Here is an 18,844-nt window from a genome sequence, read left to right on the forward strand (position 1 = left end):
AGCTGCTCCTGGGTTGACCTGAATTTATCACTGACCTTCAGAAAGGCTTTTACCGTCTGGTTCAATGTGCTGAGATATCTCGTAACAACTTTTTTTTTTTTATCATAAAATGGTCAAAAGTATGTTGACTATATCTGTCTGGAGGATCAACATTGTTCTTCCATCAATAGTCAATGGTAAAGTTTTTTTTTTCTTGGTCTTTATTTTGCAGCTTGTTTTTACAGGACGTCAGTCTTCGTCATCATAAACCAAAGACTCTATCTGCATCAGGTGCGGAGTGACCTCAGAAACGTGACAGGCTCTCCACCACTGCTCCCTGCCGTTCACCAAATCAACCAATCACAGCTCTCCTGTTTTGTAATTCACGTTGACGTGCTCCCCTTCTGACCAATCAGCAAACAGATGCCGCTATCCTAACGTTTAGCCGCGACCACGTGCACTCGGCCACGCCCCCCGACTGAAGTCGGACCGGTTCTCAGAACCAGCTGCGCTTCGTCCCTCCGGTCGGTTCTTCGCTCTCTGATGGAACAAGAACCATCATGGTGGTGAATTCAGTGCACTGGTTCCGCAAAGGTCTGCGGCTCCACGACAACGCGGCGCTGCAGGAGGCCGCGGACGGAGCCGACACGCTGCGCTGCGTCTACATCCTCGACCCCTGGTTTGCCGGCGCCGCTAACGTCGGGATCAACCGATGGAGGTTTGTGACGTCACGCTTTTTGATCCTTTAGACGTCACATGATGCGAAGAACACGTTCAGGTGTCCGTTTGATGGACAGGTTGTCACCGTTTGATGGACAGGTTGTCACGAACCGTTCAGGCTGCGGCCTCCGCGGCAGGTCAGCTAACGCTAGCTCAAAATGGAGCGCTGCATGCCGAAGACCGTCGGCGAAACCCGCAAATTGATCTTCTCTTTATGGATCAGCGAAAAAATCCCACCGAGAAAAAGACAGCCGTCATGTCGGAGTCTGTACTGTCCACTAGATTATTCGGCATACGTGTAAACTGTTCAGCAGCTGTTCAACGGAGTTAAAATACATTTAGCTCACATTTGAGTTAGCATAGCAGCTTTCCTTGTTCAGTGTTTGGTGGAAGACAGAGAGAAGACAGAGAGAAGACAGAGAGAAGACAGTGAGAAGACAGAGAGAAGACAGAGAGAAGACAGTGAGAAGACAGAGAGAAGACAGTGAGAAGACAGAGAGAAGACAGTGAGAAGACAGAGAGAAGACAGTGAGAAGACAGAGAGAAGACAGAGAGAAGACAGAGAGAAGACAGTGAGAAGTGAGAAGACAGTGAGAAGACAGTGAGAAGACAGAGAGAAGACAGTGAGAAGACAGAGAGAAGTGAGAAGACAGTGAGAAGACAGAGAGAAGACAGTGAGAAGTGAGAAGACAGAGAGAAGACAGTGAGAAGTGAGAAGACAGTGAGAAGACAGTGAGAAGACAGAGAGAAGACAGAGAGAAGTGAGAAGACAGAGAGAAGACAGTGAGAAGTGAGAAGACAGTGAGAAGACAGTGAGAAGACAGAGAGAAGACAGTGAGAAGACAGAGAGAAGACAGTGAGAAGACAGAGAGAAGACAGTGAGAAGTGAGAAGACAGTGAGAAGTGAGAAGACAGTGAGAAGACAGTGAGAAGACAGAGAGAAGACAGTGAGAAGACAGAGAGAAGACAGTGAGAAGACAGAGAGAAGACAGAGAGAAGACAGTGAGAAGACAGAGAGAAGACAGTGAGAAGACAGAGAGAAGACAGTGAGAAGACAGTGAGAAGACAGTGAGAAGACAGAGAGAAGACAGAGAGAAGACAGAGAGAAGACAGTGAGAAGACAGTGAGAAGACAGAGAGAAGACAGTGAGAAGACAGAGAGAAGACAGAGAGAAGACAGTGAGAAGACAGAGAGAAGTGAGAAGACAGTGAGAAGTGAGAAGACAGTGAGAAGACAGTGAGAAGACAGAGAGAAGACAGTGAGAAGACAGTGAGAAGTGAGAAGACAGAGAGAAGACAGTGAGAAGACAGAGAGAAGACAGTGAGAAGTGAGAAGACAGAGAGAAGACAGTGAGAAGACAGAGAGAAGACAGTGAGAAGTGAGAAGACAGTGAGAAGTGAGAAGACAGTGAGAAGACAGTGAGAAGACAGAGAGAAGACAGTGAGAAGACAGAGAGAAGACAGTGAGAAGACAGAGAGAAGACAGAGAGAAGACAGAGAGAAGACAGTGAGAAGACAGAGAGAAGACAGTGAGAAGACAGAGAGAAGACAGTGAGAAGTGAGAAGACAGAGAGAAGACAGTGAGAAGTGAGAAGACAGTGAGAAGTGAGAAGACAGTGAGAAGTGAGAAGACAGTGAGAAGACAGTGAGAAGACAGAGAGAAGACAGTGAGAAGACAGAGAGAAGACAGTGAGAAGACAGAGAGAAGACAGAGAGAAGACAGTGAGAAGACAGAGAGAAGACAGTGAGAAGACAGAGAGAAGACAGTGAGAAGACAGTGAGAAGACAGTGAGAAGACAGTGAGAAGACAGTGAGAAGACAGAGAGAAGACAGAGAGAAGACAGAGAGAAGACAGTGAGAAGACAGTGAGAAGACAGTGAGAAGACAGAGAGAAGACAGAGAGAAGACAGTGAGAAGTGAGAAGACAGAGAGAAGACAGAGAGAAGACAGTGAGAAGACAGAGAGAAGACAGTGAGAAGACAGAGAGAAGACAGTGAGAAGACAGAGAGAAGACAGTGAGAAGACAGTGAGAAGACAGAGAGAAGACAGAGAGAAGACAGTGAGAAGACAGTGAGAAGACAGTGAGAAGACAGTGAGAAGACAGAGAGAAGACAGTGAGAAGACAGAGAGAAGACAGAGAGAAGACAGTGAGAAGACAGTGAGAAGACAGAGAGAAGACAGTGAGAAGACAGAGAGAAGTGAGAAGACAGTGAGAAGTGAGAAGACAGTGAGAAGACAGTGAGAAGACAGAGAGAAGACAGTGAGAAGACAGTGAGAAGTGAGAAGACAGAGAGAAGACAGTGAGAAGACAGAGAGAAGACAGTGAGAAGTGAGAAGACAGAGAGAAGACAGTGAGAAGACAGAGAGAAGACAGTGAGAAGTGAGAAGACAGTGAGAAGTGAGAAGACAGTGAGAAGACAGTGAGAAGACAGAGAGAAGACAGTGAGAAGACAGAGAGAAGACAGTGAGAAGACAGAGAGAAGACAGAGAGAAGACAGTGAGAAGACAGAGAGAAGACAGTGAGAAGACAGAGAGAAGACAGTGAGAAGACAGTGAGAAGTGAGAAGACAGAGAGAAGACAGTGAGAAGTGAGAAGACAGTGAGAAGTGAGAAGACAGTGAGAAGTGAGAAGACAGTGAGAAGACAGTGAGAAGACAGAGAGAAGACAGTGAGAAGACAGAGAGAAGACAGTGAGAAGACAGAGAGAAGACAGAGAGAAGACAGTGAGAAGACAGAGAGAAGACAGTGAGAAGACAGAGAGAAGACAGTGAGAAGACAGAGAGAAGACAGTGAGAAGACAGTGAGAAGACAGAGAGAAGACAGAGAGAAGACAGAGAGAAGACAGTGAGAAGACAGAGAGAAGACAGTGAGAAGACAGTGAGAAGACAGTGAGAAGACAGAGAGAAGACAGAGAGAAGACAGTGAGAAGTGAGAAGACAGTGAGAAGACAGTGAGAAGACAGAGAGAAGACAGTGAGAAGACAGAGAGAAACACTGAAATCAGAGCTTTTCATTTTATTCACAAGTTCTTATTGCTGGTTCCTGCATAATAATTGTGATGAGGCTGTTTCCGGTTTGGTGAAAGCTCACTTATGTCAACACGGAATAACAACAAGTAGTTCAATACAAACAAGGTACTTGTACTTTACTACATTATTTTATTTTCATTCAACTAAACAGCAGAAAATATTTTACTACTTTTTACAAAATTTAGATTTTTCTTTTGCACATTAATATAAAGAGATTTTAATCAAAATACTCAACAGCAGATACAAAGATAGCTGAAAAATCGCAATAGTCAATGCAGCAGTTAATTGATGAACATATCAATGATTGGAAATTGTCATTTTTTAAGCAAAAATGTCCCAAATTTAAGGATATTCCAGCTTTTCCTTTTTAAATGCATAAATATTTTAAATTTATTGGTGATATATTTAAGGTCTTTGACTGTTGTTTGGTTGGTGATGTGATCACTGGTACGTGGACATCTGTGATGTCACCGCGGACCTGAAACAGGAGCAGAGAAACAGCAGGTTTTGGGTCAAACTCTGTAACTGGTCAACAGAGACCGTTGAGATGCTTCAAAAAGTCAACGGCAATGAAGCGATGAGGTGGGAGACGTTCAAAAGGGACAGAACAACTCTGAGGGTCTCTGGAGGACGGAGCGGGTCTCTGAGGGTTTCTGGAGGACAGAGCGGTTCTCTGAAGGTCTCTGGAGGACGGAGCGGGTCTCTGGAGGACAGAGCGGGTCTCTGGAGGACGGAGCGGGTCTCTGAGGGTTTCTGGAGGACGGAGCGGGTCTCTGAGGGTCTCTGGAGGACGGAGCGGGTCTCTGGAGGACAGAGCGGGTCTCTGGAGGACGGAGCGGGTCTCTGAGGGTCTCTGGAGGACGGAGCGGGTCTCTGAGGGTCTCTGGAGGACGGAGCGGGTCTCTGAGGGTCTCAGCGATCAAAGCTTTGTTGTATTGATCTCCTGGCAGTCTGATTTTAGAGCTCCAGGCTCCGCCCCCTTCAGAAACCTGCAGTCCTCGATGTGATGCTGAGAAACAATCTGACACCATCGCAGAGCTGCTAACGGGATCAATGCAGCTGATCTGCTGCAGTTTGATTGATGATGGACACAGAACCTGAAATAGGTTTTCTGTCAGAATCTTAGAAACATCTCAGATTATTTCCAGGTTTACATGAAATTAAGCTCCCGTGTGTTTGGACCTCACAGAATCTACAGGAAGTCGTGATGCAGCTCTTTCTTCAGAGAAAAGTGTCACAGAGGATTTTAAATCAACCACCTGCAGACTGTTCATGTCAAACTAACAACGCAAAACACTCCATTTACAACAATGTAGCTCAGAACCAGCAGAAAACGAATCAGGAACTAAAACTCGAGATGTTCGTCTCAATTTCTGAATCTTCTGGGCTTTAAAAACAGTCTTGAAGACACTGTTTGGATGATTTGTAGTCCAGCTGCTCAGTTTTAAAATGGCAGGGCGGGGAAGTAACGACGGCTGCAGGTACAGCTCCCTTCACACCTTGTTTTCTGACTGATGTTTTCTGACTGATGTTTTCTGACTGATGTTTTCTGACTGATGTTTTCTGACTGACGTTTTCTGACTGACGTTTTCTGACTGATGTTTTCTGACTGATGTTTTCTGACTGACGTTTTCTGACTGATGTTTTCTGACTGATGTTTTCTGACTGACGTTTTCTGACTGACGTTTTCTGACTGACCTCGTGTCTCTGCAGGTTTCTGCTGGAGGCTCTGGAGGACCTGGACAGCAGCCTGAAGAAGCTCAACTCCCGGGTGTTCGTGGTGCGAGGGCAGCCCACCGACGTCCTCCCCCGGCTGTTTAAGGTCTGTCCTCCTGCATGAGTGTCCCCTGTCCTCTGTTACTGCGGTTCCACCGGGAACGTTCTGGTTCCAGATCCAGTTCTGGAGCTGATAGAACCAGACACATCTCCACCAATTAAACTTTTTTAGTGGAACCGTTGCTTCACCATAAAACAGATTTAAGTTTAACAGTTTTTCAGGGAAGAAATAAGCAAGATGGCGGATAGTTCAGGTTCTGCAGCGTTCATCACCTGGTTGTAAATATTTATTTCAGTCCAACAGACTCACAGGAGACATTTCTGGATATTTATGGATTTGAGATGTAGAAGGTGCAACACAAATGGTTTAAATATGGCCTAATTCAGGTGAACTTCAGGTCCACGTCACTGTGACATCATCATGTTTCAGTTGCATCATTCAGCTCCGTCACTGAGGGAGAAATTCTGATCCAAATCTAAACTCTGCTGATCGTCAAGATCTTCTGTGTGTGAAGCATCTTTTATAATCTGGAGCTTCTCTGTAGCAACATCCAGATTTGAAGCATCATCTGTTGTCATGGCAACGACCCTGTGTTCCATCAGAATCGGCTGTATTGGCCTTGCAGAACAAGACGGATCAGTTTTATTTATATATCTCTAACAACCACGAGGTGCTAATTCTAGTTTTCTACTCGGTGTTGTTGTCCAGTCTGCGCTGCCTTCGCTGCCGACAGAAAAACACGGCCCAACAGGGTTTTATAGATTTGAGACCAACATGTGGGTTCTATTGAAGTCCTAAAGGAGGTGAACACTCAGACAGCTGTCCAACGACCACATCACTGTGGATTGAAACACATCTGCCATGTTAATGGGTTTTTTCATTAAAAAAAATAAGTTTATTTCCAGTAGATCATCTTCACATCACACAGATGGAAAACATGGTTCACCATCCAAAAGCAACTCTCCACCTCTACTGCTCAAATAAAGACAAACGCATGAAAACAAATACTAACATGGAGAAATAATTACATCAAACCTAAACACGCAAATTCAAGCATATAAATCCAAATGATCAACAAAACGGATCCTCTGTTACACATAAAGATGATATACGATCTGCTCGCTTCTTTAGATCTGCAAACACAAACATTAGTTTGATGAAAACATGAACAGATTTCCTTTCATCTGGAGTATTTCCAACAGGGATGAACGTTTTAAGCAAAACTACCGTTCGAGATTAGCTGCAACTGTTTGATGAAAAGGCTTCTTCTCGATGTTGTTTAATGTTAGCTGGCAGACAGCTTTCAGGTTCATTACCGCCACCTTCTGACGAGAGTAACACATTACAACCAGTTGAAAGTAAAGACGGGAAATGAGGAAAAACGATAGTTGCTTATCACGGATATTTTTATTTGAATGACTGATCAGATTTCTTTTGTACGTCAGTGCTGTTTATTGTGGTTTATCTTTTACTTGATCTTACTATTTGACTCATTCATTTATTACCCTCAGCTAACTTTAACCATTTCATGAACTTTACCATTTATTATTATTTTGTATTTGTTTGAACCATTTCTCCTCTGTAGTTGCTGATGTACTCTGACTCTCCAAACTTACAGCTGACTCAGCTCTTTTTTTTTGGATTCAATCATAAGTTCTGTTTTTTGGAATTAGTTGCAGTAATCTTTGGAAACAGAGAATCATTGAAGATATTCTGGAATAATCTGACTTCATGTTCTCTGTTCACGGTTTATCAACATCGGTGTGAACAGAGACAGAGTCCAAACACCTGAACCGTACCGAGATGAGATGTTCTTGTTGTTCACTTCCTGTTTCTGTCGGGCCTCGCTGCAGGAGTGGAACGTGACCCGGCTGACGTTCGAGTTCGACTCGGAGCCGTACGGGAAGGAGCGGGACGGCGCCATCATCAAGATGGCCCAAGAGTTCGGAGTGGAGACCGTCGTCAGAAACTCGCACACCCTCTACAACCTGGACAGGTGAGCGCTACCTCACTCATCATGACCTCATCATGACCTCATCATGACCTCATCATGACCTCATCAGTCGCTAACTCTCCGAACTCTGAGCGGTTTCTGATCGTCTTTGTTCACTGGGTTGAATTTCTTTGATCATTTATTTTACGGAAAGAAAAAAAAAGATGGAATCTGTACATACAAAATTTTTCGAAGTGTTGCCAGTATTGAAAAATAAAAGTGGGCGGGGCTCCTGCTGCAGTCCATATGGAAGTATTTCCATGTTTCCCACCTCTAAAAACCTCTCTTACCATCAAATATCACGATTTTAAGATCAGATTTCATGACTTTTTTCCTGACAGAAGCATTCGGTGCACGTGATTAGTTCAAGGGCCGTCGGAAAAAACCTGATGATAATATCTATTTTCACAGTTTCTGCCTCTGATAAATGGTGTAATTTTCAACCCCTCTGACAGGCTGTTGGGTTCAGAGGGTTAAACAGAACATAGGACGTAGGTCATGGGTCATAGAATCGGTTTTTCAGTGCAGAAGGAGACGTAGATGTTAATTTAGCGATTTTTAACGAGACAATAGAACATTTTTAATTACGGTTCAAAGAAGAATAATTGCAAATATCGTCAAAAGTTTGGAGATGATTTTTAAGACGAAGAACTGTTGATGTAATTGTTTCCCGTCCATTCATTATATTTCTTTTGATCCATTTATTAGTTATTCTCGTGCAGAAATCCTTCCCACCATCTGGTTCAGATGATCTGCAGCTCCTGAAGAGTCATGAATTTACGTTATATATCTGGAATATTTTCTGCTGTCTGCAGTAGACAGTAACATTAGGGGATCGTGGATTCGCTGACTGATAATGAACAGGAGTTGATTTTACCAAAATCTTAAACCAACTCATTTTTAAATCAGTTAAATCATCAATTATCTGCCATTCAGGATGGACAGATTAACACAATGTCCCCTGACCGTCCTTTTTCTGTCAGTTTGACTTCACTTTGGCTCTCTTGGTGTTGTCCTGTGGTTGTCTTGATGTTGTCTTGGTGTTGTCCTGTGGTTATCTTGGTGTTGTCCTGTGGTTGTCTTGGTGTTGTCTTGCTGTTGTCTTGTGGTTGTCTTGGTGTTGTCCTGTGGTTGTCTTGGTGTTGTCTTGCTGTTGTCTTGTGGTTGTCTTGTGGTTGTCCTCTGGTTGTCTTGGTGTTGTCCTGTGGTAGTCTTGCTGTTGTCCTGTGGTTGTCTTGCTGTTGTCTTGTGGTTGTCTTGTGGTTGTGCTGTGGTTGTCTTGGTGTTGTCCTGTGGTTGTCTTGGTGTTGTCTTGCTGTTGTCCTGTGGTTGTCTTGGTGTTGTCTTGCTGTTGTCTTGGTGTTGTCCTGTGGTTGTCTTGCTGTTGTCTTGTGGTTGTCTTGTGGTTGTGCTGTGGTTGTCTTGGTGTTGTCTTGTGGTTGTCTTGTGGTTGTCCTGTGGTTGTCTTGGTGTTGTCTTGCTGTTGTCCTGTGGTTGTCTTGCTGTTGTCTTGTGGTTGTCTTGGTGTTGTCTTGGTGTTGTCCTGTGGTTGTCTTGGTGTTGTCCTGTGGTTGTCTTGGTGTTGTCCTGTGGTTGTCTTGGTGTTGTCCTGTGGTTATCTTGGTGTTGTCTTGTGGTTGTCTTGGTGTTGTCCTGGTGGTTGTCTTGGTGTTGTCCTGGTGGTTGTCTTGGTGTTGTCCTGGTGGTTGTCTTGTGGTTGTTTTCCATTGGTTGAGTCTCTGGGATTGTCTCGTGTTGCTTTGTGGTTGTTTTCTGGGTCTTTTTGTAGTCGTCTTCCGTCCTTTTTGTGGTTGTTTTGTGCCGGTTTGACTTCACTTTATGCCTTTAGTGGTTATTTTGGCTTGTTTTTGTGGTCTTTGAGGTTTTCCTGATTGTATTGCATCAGTTGAGTCTGTTTCAGATTTCCTTTTGTCCCTTTGTGGCCGTCTTGTGTGGCTGTGCGTTCTTTTGTGGTTGTTTTTCTCTGTTGGTTTTGTTTGTAGTCTAAACTGAAATGAAACAGTCACACGGTTCAGGGGCCCCTCGGCCCCTCGGCCTGTACCCTGAAGGTGTCATCAGTAGATCATTGTGGATCTTTTCTGTGTTTTCATGTTCTTTGATTGTATTAAACTGCACTCTGCGTTGTATGAAACAGATGGAAGGTTGAATTCAGTGAACCTGAATAGAGATCCTGCATGAGGAGGACGGGTGTCATGTTTCCTGTAAATTCAGTGGAAATAGTCAGCTCATTTTAAAAATGACCAGCACTGAACAGTGTCCAGGAAAACCCCTCCTACAGCGTGATGTGCAGCGGAGCCCCCCGGTGGCCTCCCCCTGTCACTGCAGGTCACACCCCTGCCCATGTGCTGCTTTAATGAGTGAGAGCTGGGCTTTCTCCACATCCTGGCCTCTCTGTGTCTTCCTCTCTCCACAGAGAGCGTTCAGTCCAGCGCTGCCTTACATAATGATGGAATATCAGCGGCTGTGTGAGCAGACGAGGCAGACGAGGCAGCAGCGGCTTAGCTTTGTGTGAGCGCGCTCAGCTGCAGGCTTTAAACTGCTCGCTGTGGACATGTGCGCGGCTTAGTGCGCTCCTTCATAGTGGTCACGGCGACTCGGCCAATCAGAAGCCGTCCCTGCTGCAAATCAGCCAACCAGCGTCTCCGATATAGACGGGTTGTATAAGAAACTATAAATACAGCTGCATCGAATAAACAACCTGAAAGCAGCTGCTCAAGTTCACAAACAAACAAACGTACCTGAACATTTCCATCAGATCCATCTGAAGGTTCATGAGCACCTGAACGTCAGTGTGTTCATATGAAGCTTTCACCAACACCGTCGGCTGTTTACAGACTGATTCTATATTATTGACTTGTTGTGGAATAAAAATAGGATTGCAGTTGCAACAGTTAGTTGATCAGTTAAGTCGTCCAACAGGAAATTAATTAGCAACTATTTTGATAATTTAATAATAATTTCAGGCATTTTCCAGATTCTCATTTATTTGACCTTTATTTAACCAGGTAATATCAATTGAGAACCAATTCTCATTTACAATGATGACCTGTCAGCACAGTCCTGAGGTGCATGTTTTTGAAATGCTCAAATCTGACAAAAATGTAATTTTCCACAATTTTTGCTTTGAAAATCTGAAGGTTTTTTTTTGTTGCTATGATCTGTTAATTGATTAATCACTGAAGCTTCATATAAAATTATGTTCTCCAAATGCAGGACCTCATGCAAACTGTTATAACAAATTTACAATGATATTAATGCATTTCTTTTACAAGTATTATATTACATATGTGCATATGGTATGTTATTTGTTTACTTTAGATTAAATGTTAATATTTTAGATGTAAATATTTTAACTAAAGACTCCCTGAAATTGAAATTTCTGAACCTTTGGGAACCATGAAAGCATGTGAAAAAATATTGGTTTCAAGTTCCCATTTCATCTTAATCTGGTTGGCTAAAGGTCTTCTTGTGTTTAATAGTGTGGAAGTGGAAGCATCACATCGAAGGTGAAGTCAGCTGACGAGCTGTTACTGATTTCTTTCTTCTGTCCGTTGCTCAACTCTTCTGTCGTAGGATCATCGAGATGAACAACAACAGTCCTCCTCTGACCTTTAAGCGCTTTCAGACCATTGTGAGCCGGCTGGAGTTGCCACGGCGACCTCTGCCTCCCATCACCCAGCAACAGATGGACAAATGTCACACTAAGATATCCGACAACCACGATCAGCTGTACAGTATACCTTCACTGGAAGAACTCGGTGTGTTACTGTTCTGAATTGTAATAAAAAGAAAGGGGGCCTAAAGTTGAAGCCTGTGGAACGCTTTAGTTATTTCTAACTTCAACAATGTGATCTCTATTTTATAAGTGGGTGTGAATGCAACACAATGTGAGCCTCTGTATCAAGTTTTCTCTTCTGTATGTTGATAACTTCAAGCTAGATTTCATTTAAAAGTACCTTATTTATCTGTAAATAAGAACAGAACTGCTAAAACCTAATTGTCAGAGTTACAGTAAATACAGCACATTTTTAAATGGACTTTGGCTTCGTATTTCCTCCATCCAGTGTGTTTAAGGAAACATCTGCCTTGATTTTGAGCTCATTTCCATGTAAACGTGTGTTTTAGGTTTCAGGACGCAAGGCTTACCTACAGCTGTGTGGCGGGGGGGCGAGTCAGAGGCCTTGAAAAGACTCAACCAACATCTGGACAAAAAGGTAAACCACAAACTGGCGTTTCAGTTCTTTACTGTGAAGTTTATAACGGCAGCCCATCACCCTGATGTCCCTGATTACTGCAGTGAACGTCTCATTCATGTTATCCTTGTTACATAACGTTAGGAGCATTAACGGCTTCATGGAAATATTATTTTTGGAAAACCAGAACCAGAATGATGAAGATATGTAAAGTAATCACGATGTTTAAAAAAAACACGCCTGAACAAACATCATTTTATTCACTGTTTTCCAGTTCATATTTAATAACCTTATAAATTCAAGACTCTTTATTTTGCATTGTTAATGATCAAATACATTTTTTTCTCATCGATCTGCACTTAAAAACCCGTAACAACAAAGTTAAAACGTGTTTTTGAAAGTTCTGCAAAACGAAAGTGTTGAGAGATTTACCGTGAAGTCGGAGTACTCGGTGAATGTAGACGATCGGCATCAATCATTCTGGCTTCAAATGATCCTTTTCGCTCGTATTTTCCGACTACATTTCTTGACGTGCTGCAGACTGAGTAACGCTCGATGTGCTCTCTGCAGGTGTGGGTGGCCAACCTGGAGCACCCTCGGGTCAACACCTGCTCGCTGTACGCCAGTCCGACGGGCCTCAGCCCCTACCTGCGCTTCGGCTGCCTGTCCTGTCGGGTTTGGTACTACAACCTCCGAGAGCTCTACATGAAGGTACGCCGGACACCTTTAAACTACAAACACACTGCTGATCTCTGCAGAACCTCCCCGACACATGCAGCAGAATATGTTCTGGTCAAGAAACGAGGGACATTTCAAACACTAAATATCTAAAATGACTCCAAACCAGCATAAAAACGAGAAAATAAGTTGAGCTACTGGAGGTAAAATGTGGACTATTAGTGTTTAACATCAGCTCCGGTGAGTTTCCTTTCATTCAAGGTTTATGTTGACGACGTTTTAACCAACAGAGTTCGCTTCTTCTAAAAGTTGAGTCTCAAAAGATTTCCCTCCTCTGGTTTCCCTCCGGCAGCTCCGTAAGCGCTGCAGTCCTCCTCTGTCCCTGTTCGGCCAGCTCTTATGGAGGGAGTTCTTCTACACCGCCGCCACCAACAACCCAAACTTCGACCGCATGGATGGAAACCCCATCTGCGTCCAGGTGAGTCCGAACCTCCAGGTGGCGGCGAGACGTCTGCGTCATTCGTCTGTCCTGTAACCAGGAATCCTAGTTACATGGACACGCTGTTTGTCTCCAGATCCCATGGGACCAGAACCCCGAGGCTCTGGCCAAGTGGGCCGAGGGCCGGACCGGTTTCCCCTGGATCGACGCCATCATGACGCAGCTGCGGCAGGAGGGCTGGATCCACCACCTGGCCCGGCACGCCGTGGCCTGCTTCCTCACCAGGGGCGACCTGTGGATCAGCTGGGAGAGCGGCATGAAGGTGGGCCGGTCGGGTCGGGTCGGACCCCGTGTCTCTCCCGGGTGAAGCGAAGTGGACGGGCTGACCGAGGTTCTGTGTCTCCTGCAGGTGTTCGAGGAGCTGCTGCTGGACGCCGACTGGAGCGTGAACGCCGGCAGCTGGATGTGGTTGTCCTGCAGCGCCTTCTTCCAGCAGTTCTTCCACTGCTACTGTCCGGTGGGCTTCGGGAGGAGGACCGACCCGTCGGGAGACTACATCAGGTACCTCAGCCGGTCCACACTTTCCGCCGGCGTGCATCCTGGGTCGTAGAATCATCCTGGCTGTAATGTGGCCTGAATAATGCTGAGACCTTCCTCTGGACCCCCTGCAGGCGCTACATCCCCATCCTGAAGGACTACCCCAACCGGTACATCTACGAGCCCTGGAACGCCCCCGAGTCGGTCCAGAAGGCGGCCGGCTGCGTGGTGGGCGTGGACTACCCCAAACCCATGATCAACCATGCCGAGGGCAGCCGGCTGAACATCGAGAGGATGAAGCAGGTCTACCAGCAGCTGTCCCATTACAGAGGACTGAGTGAGTCACCACGGCAACCAGCATCATCTTCAGTTTTCTGGTCCTCGTCTTTACATCACCGTGAGCTTACACACTGTCTGTCTGTCTGTCTGTGCGTCAGGTCTGCTTGCGTCAGTACCGACCATCCAGGAGGAGGCGGAGCCACCGATGACAGACGAGTCTCAGACCAGCAGCGGTCCCGGTACGAATGAACAGTCTGGGGGGTCTACCGATGATTGGAGCATCTTTATGATAAACTATTAAAAAATTCACTGCTTTTTTGCTCTGATGCAGCATCTCTGTCTGCAGTCACTGAGCAATGTCCCGCCCACAGCTTTATCTGATTGGTTAACACCTTGCCAGTAACAGCCAATCAACCAGCAGCCTTCAGCAGCTCAGAGGACTGAAACTATTACAACCACAGACTGTTTCTAAAAGAGTTCGTAGCTTCAGGTCTGTAAAATGGTTCTGATCCAGAAGTGTCTTCAGCTGCAATACCAGCGAGTGCCACTAGAGGTCGGCTCCAAAAAGCCTCCTGCTCCATAGACTCCCATTCAACTTCTCTCATCAAATCCAAAGTGAATAAAATGTGTCCATCAGTTATCTCGGTGTTGTTGGGATGCTAATGTGAGCAACCTAGAAATCCTAAAGAGCTGAAGCCCCCCAGAAAATCACATCATAGTAATAATGTCTCAAACCTTCTGCTTTCATCTTGTTATGAAGGAACATTACCCCCCCTCCCAGACACTAGATTCCTCCCCTCTGTGTGCAGCTCTGATGACCTCCTGCTGTTTTCCAGACTCTCCTCCCAGAGATCCTGCTGATGACGAAGCAGCCGGCTGCTCCACAGCTCCTGACTCCTCCACCCCTCAGCCAGACCCCACCCATAGCCCCCTGTGCAGGTCCAAACCCTCCTCCCCCTCCTCTTCCTCCTGCTTCACCTCGTCCCCGGCCCCCAGCCCCTCCGCCGCCCCCCCCTCACACCTCCTCTCTGGGGCCGACTAGGAAGAGTCTTACCCGCAAGGTGCGCCGCAGCCAGAGGCAGCGAGGGTGGCAGACCTGTGCTGAGGGGGCGGGGGGGGAGGAGAGGATGGAGGAGGACGACGTGGAGCAGGAGCAGGAGGAGAGGATGGAGGAGGAGACGTGTGCAGCGACAGCGGGACAGCAACAGTGAGACGAGGTGAAGTTGGTAAAGAAACGTACCGTGGATGTTTGAATTGCTGCTGTTCAATGTGAATCCAGCAGAGGGCGCTCTGATGCAGGTGGAGCAGCGCTGCAGCATGTCTCTGCACCGTCACCTCACCGTGTCTCCTGCTCTGTCTTCAGGTGGAGTCTGGACACCCGGACAGCCAACGACACACGGGGGACAGAGCCGAGGACATGAACACGTATCGAAGCATGCTAACAACAGAACCAGAAAATACTGGAACACAGACGAGCTTTCAAACCGGATCCACGACAGTAAAAGTCTGAAGTGTTGAGGTGATCGTCTGCTCGTCGTCCCGGAGACGCCACACGATGTGACGTGCACTCAGAAAACCAAAACACGTCTAAGAAGCTGGAACCTGCAAAAAACTTAAAAAAAAAAAAAAATGTTTTAAAGAAACTTTTCTGATCTGATGAAGTCTTTAAATTTATTGATTTGTTTGACCAAATGTTTAAAAAACAACAAAATATTCTGTTTACAACCATGTTTGACAGAAAACCAGAACATCTTTTATTTTTAAACTCAAATGCAAAAATAAATATAATTTTTTTTATATATATTTTTGCTTGAAAATTTAAAAATAGTTGCAGGTTGTTTATCTGTTGGAGTAAGCTCCTCCTTCCTGATGACATCACTCAGGTCTTATAAGACGACGAGTTCTGATTGGTCAGGAGTGTTTCTGACTCTGATTGGCTGGAGTGCAACCTGCTGAGCTTCAGGTGGACGTCGTCGTCGTCACCTGTCGGCTCGGCTCCTCACGTTAAACACTACGGCGTGTTCGTATGTAACAACATGAATGTTTTCAAGATGGCCGATATTTTTGCTAGCAGCAACGTTAATTAGGGAACATAACGGGGTTTTTTTTAGTCCACGAGTTCCCCGTCTGTTTGCACAGACTGCCAACGGAAAAACGGAGACGGTTTGAATGATTACGCGTAAAGCCTGTAGGTGTGGCGCAAGGGATGATGGGTAATGAAGGTGAGCCATGTTGTTTTTTTATGGCGACTGAAAATGCTGCTTGTGTGATTTGAATGTAGAGAGGGAAAAAAAGAGCCGCTGTGTTGTTCTCCCGACATATTTATCAGAGTTTGTATATAAAATATGTAAAAGTGTAACCTGTCTGTTTCTGTAGAGGTCTGAGTGAGTGAGGGGTCACAAAGACTCCTTACCGAGCGCGACCACCGGGGGGCAGCACATTGTGCACCAGGTCGGTCAGCTGCAGAGATTCTGGTCATCTCTGAAGCTGCAGGTGAATTATTAGAGTATTAAATCAGTGAAATGTGCACATCAGTTCACCGTCAGATAAACCAACACAGGCTCGTTAAATCTGTTATTTCAATGCATTTATTATTTCAGCAGGGACATTTAATTTCTTAAAATCAGGTCGAAAGCTCCACAGATTCTCTCGACACAATTATTATTTTCATTATCCATTTATCTGCTCACCATTTTTCCGTCGATAAATTGACAAAATAAAGCGACATCTACAAACATCTGGTTTTGTCTAAAATAAATCATTAGATATTCATTTTCTGACTTAACAAAATAAAAGCATCAAATCTTCATATTTGAGAAGCTGGAAATGGAAGTTATTTTTGCTCCTAAAAAAATAAAACGATTATTACTATCAGCAGAGTTTTCTCTGGTAACATTAGTTTATATTTTGTAAATATATAAAACAATGTTTTGGAATATTATTTTATTTTTATTTTTTTTACACACACTAATAAATAGTTTCAAACTTTGAGGCGGCGTACGTGCAGGCAGGTCGTCTCTGCAGGAAGACGTTTTTTAATCATCCTTCTCTTTGTTTTAACTTCAAACCAAAACTCGATGCCAAGAAACGAGAGAAGTGTTTTTAAACCGTAAACCGTCGTTGCAGAATAAGAAAGCCGTCGTAGCAGCCACACTTTGAAACTCTCCCGGTGTCGCCAGCGGGGTCCTGAGCTGTGTGGGCGGAGCCTCGGGCCCCCGGAGGAGTCGCGCTGTAGGAGTTCGAGTCGAGTGGGAACGAACGAGTCGGTGGAACCACAGTTCAAATTGTGGACCGGAGAAACTCACAGTTCCCACCGAGCCTGAACACAACACGAGCTGGTGTTTGTGTACATCCGACCTGCCGACAGCGCGGCGCTCCGCCGGCTGGCAGCGAACGCTACCGGGATATTTATTTGTTTTGTATTGTACAAAAAGAGTTTATTTTCATTAAAACTGCTGAAGGACTTGTGATTCAACTGAGAGTTTCTGGTGTTTCATTTTGAGACGATGACACGGTGACTCCACCTGGTGCCTGGAGGGGTCACTGAGGGCCAGTCGGGCACAGGACCAGGGGCCCGAAGGGGCCCGAAGGGGCCCGAAGGGGCCCCGGCCAGAGCCTAGGTTTGAAATGACTTTTGAGATTTTTTTTTATGAAGTTAAATGACTATTGAGAAGCGACTGTAAAACAACCTTAAAGACACAAAACAATCTTAACAATCGACTTTATTAACACAGAAAAGTCTGAATTGAGACATGAAAATTGAGAGTGCATAAAGAGTTTGACTAAAAAGTCTCAACAGTTTGATATATTGAAGAAATGGTGGAAACAGGCAGATAATAATATAATAGTTACTGAAATAATGATTTCTACATCACTGATTTTAGACCTTGAGATGAAGCAGCTCGCTGACACAAGAACATTTAGAAAAAATTAACTGTTAAAATTACAATTACATTTACAATAAAGTTGGGACGCTGTGTAAAATTGTAAAAATTTTAAAAGATATATTTTTGTTTTATGAAAAATATCTGCTCATTTTGAATTTGATGGCAGCAACACATCTCTAAAAAGTTGGGACAGGATCAACAAAAAACTGAAAAAATTGTGTGATGCTTAAAAAAAAAAAATCCCGGTCAAACATTTGACAACTAACCAGGTTACCATGGCAACAGATCAGTAACATGATTGGGTATAAAAAGATGATTTCAGAGAGGCAGAGTCTCTCAGCAGTGAAGATGGGGAGAGGTTCACCACTCTGAAAGACTGTGTTGGAAAATAGTTCAACAATCTAAGAATAATGTTCCTCAACGTAAAACTACAAAGAATTAGTGGATTTCATCGTCTACGGTTCATAATATCATTAAAAGATTCAGAGAATCTGGAGAAATCTCTGAACACAAGGGACAAGGCTGGAAACCAATATTGGATGGTGGTGATCTTCGGGCCCTCAGGCAGCACTGCATTAAAAACACACTATTCTGGAGTGGAAATCACTGCATGGGCTCAGGAACACTTGTGAAAACCATCGTCTGTGAACACAGTTCATCGCTGCGTCCACAAATGATGTTAAAACTCTCCAAAGAAGAAACCAGATCGAAACATGATCCATAAACACCGCCACCTTCTCTGGACCGAGATCATTGAAGATGGACTGAGGTGAAGTGGACAACTGTCCTGAGGTCTGATGGATCACAATCTGAGATTCTGTTTGGAAATCATGGACGCTGCATCCTCCAGGTTAAAGAGGAGAGGGACCATCCAGCTTGTTATCAGCTCAGTTCTAAAGCCAGCATCTGTGATGGTACAGGATGCATTAGTGCACATGGCATGGGTAGCTTGAACATCTGGAAGGAAGCATTAATGCTGAATGATATATATTCCACTTTCAAAACTCCAGAAACTGGTCTCCTCAGTTCCCCAACGCTTCCAGAGTGTTGTTAAAAGAAGAGTTGATGCAGCTCAGTGGTGAACATGATCCTGGAACAACTTTATAGAGACGTGCTGCTGACATCAAAATGAGCAGATAATTTAAATAAAACAATACAATTGATCAGTTTCAACATTTTAAATGTCTATTTTCAATGAATTATGGGTTTATGTGATTTACAAATCATTGCATTCTGTTTTTATTCACATTTTACACAACGTCCCATCGTTTTTAGAAACGGGGTGGTAATGATAAACAGTGGAAGTAAAAGATA

At 44.6% G+C, this 18,844-nt stretch overlaps 1 protein-coding gene across 1 annotated transcript; it reads left to right on the top strand.

The window, feature by feature from the left end:
- Positions 1–449: 449 nt before the first annotated feature.
- Positions 450–17,118, top strand: cry2 (cryptochrome circadian regulator 2). The gene is given in 14 exon segments (XM_069139977.1): positions 450–697; positions 5,440–5,548; positions 7,357–7,499; positions 11,091–11,275; positions 11,643–11,731; positions 12,281–12,421; positions 12,741–12,866; positions 12,964–13,149; positions 13,237–13,388; positions 13,499–13,701; positions 13,802–13,882; positions 14,480–14,652; positions 14,654–14,860; positions 15,007–17,118. Coding segments are annotated over 13 exon segments (1,947 nt in total). The 5' UTR covers positions 450–539; the 3' UTR covers positions 14,855–14,860; positions 15,007–17,118.
- The last annotated feature ends 1,726 nt before the right edge of the window (positions 17,119–18,844 follow it).

Source organism: Embiotoca jacksoni, unplaced genomic scaffold, assembly GCF_022577435.1.
Source record: "Embiotoca jacksoni isolate LCO1_2020_lvr unplaced genomic scaffold, fEmbJac1.0.p SCAF_89, whole genome shotgun sequence".
Taxonomy (NCBI): Eukaryota; Metazoa; Chordata; class Actinopteri; family Embiotocidae; genus Embiotoca; species Embiotoca jacksoni.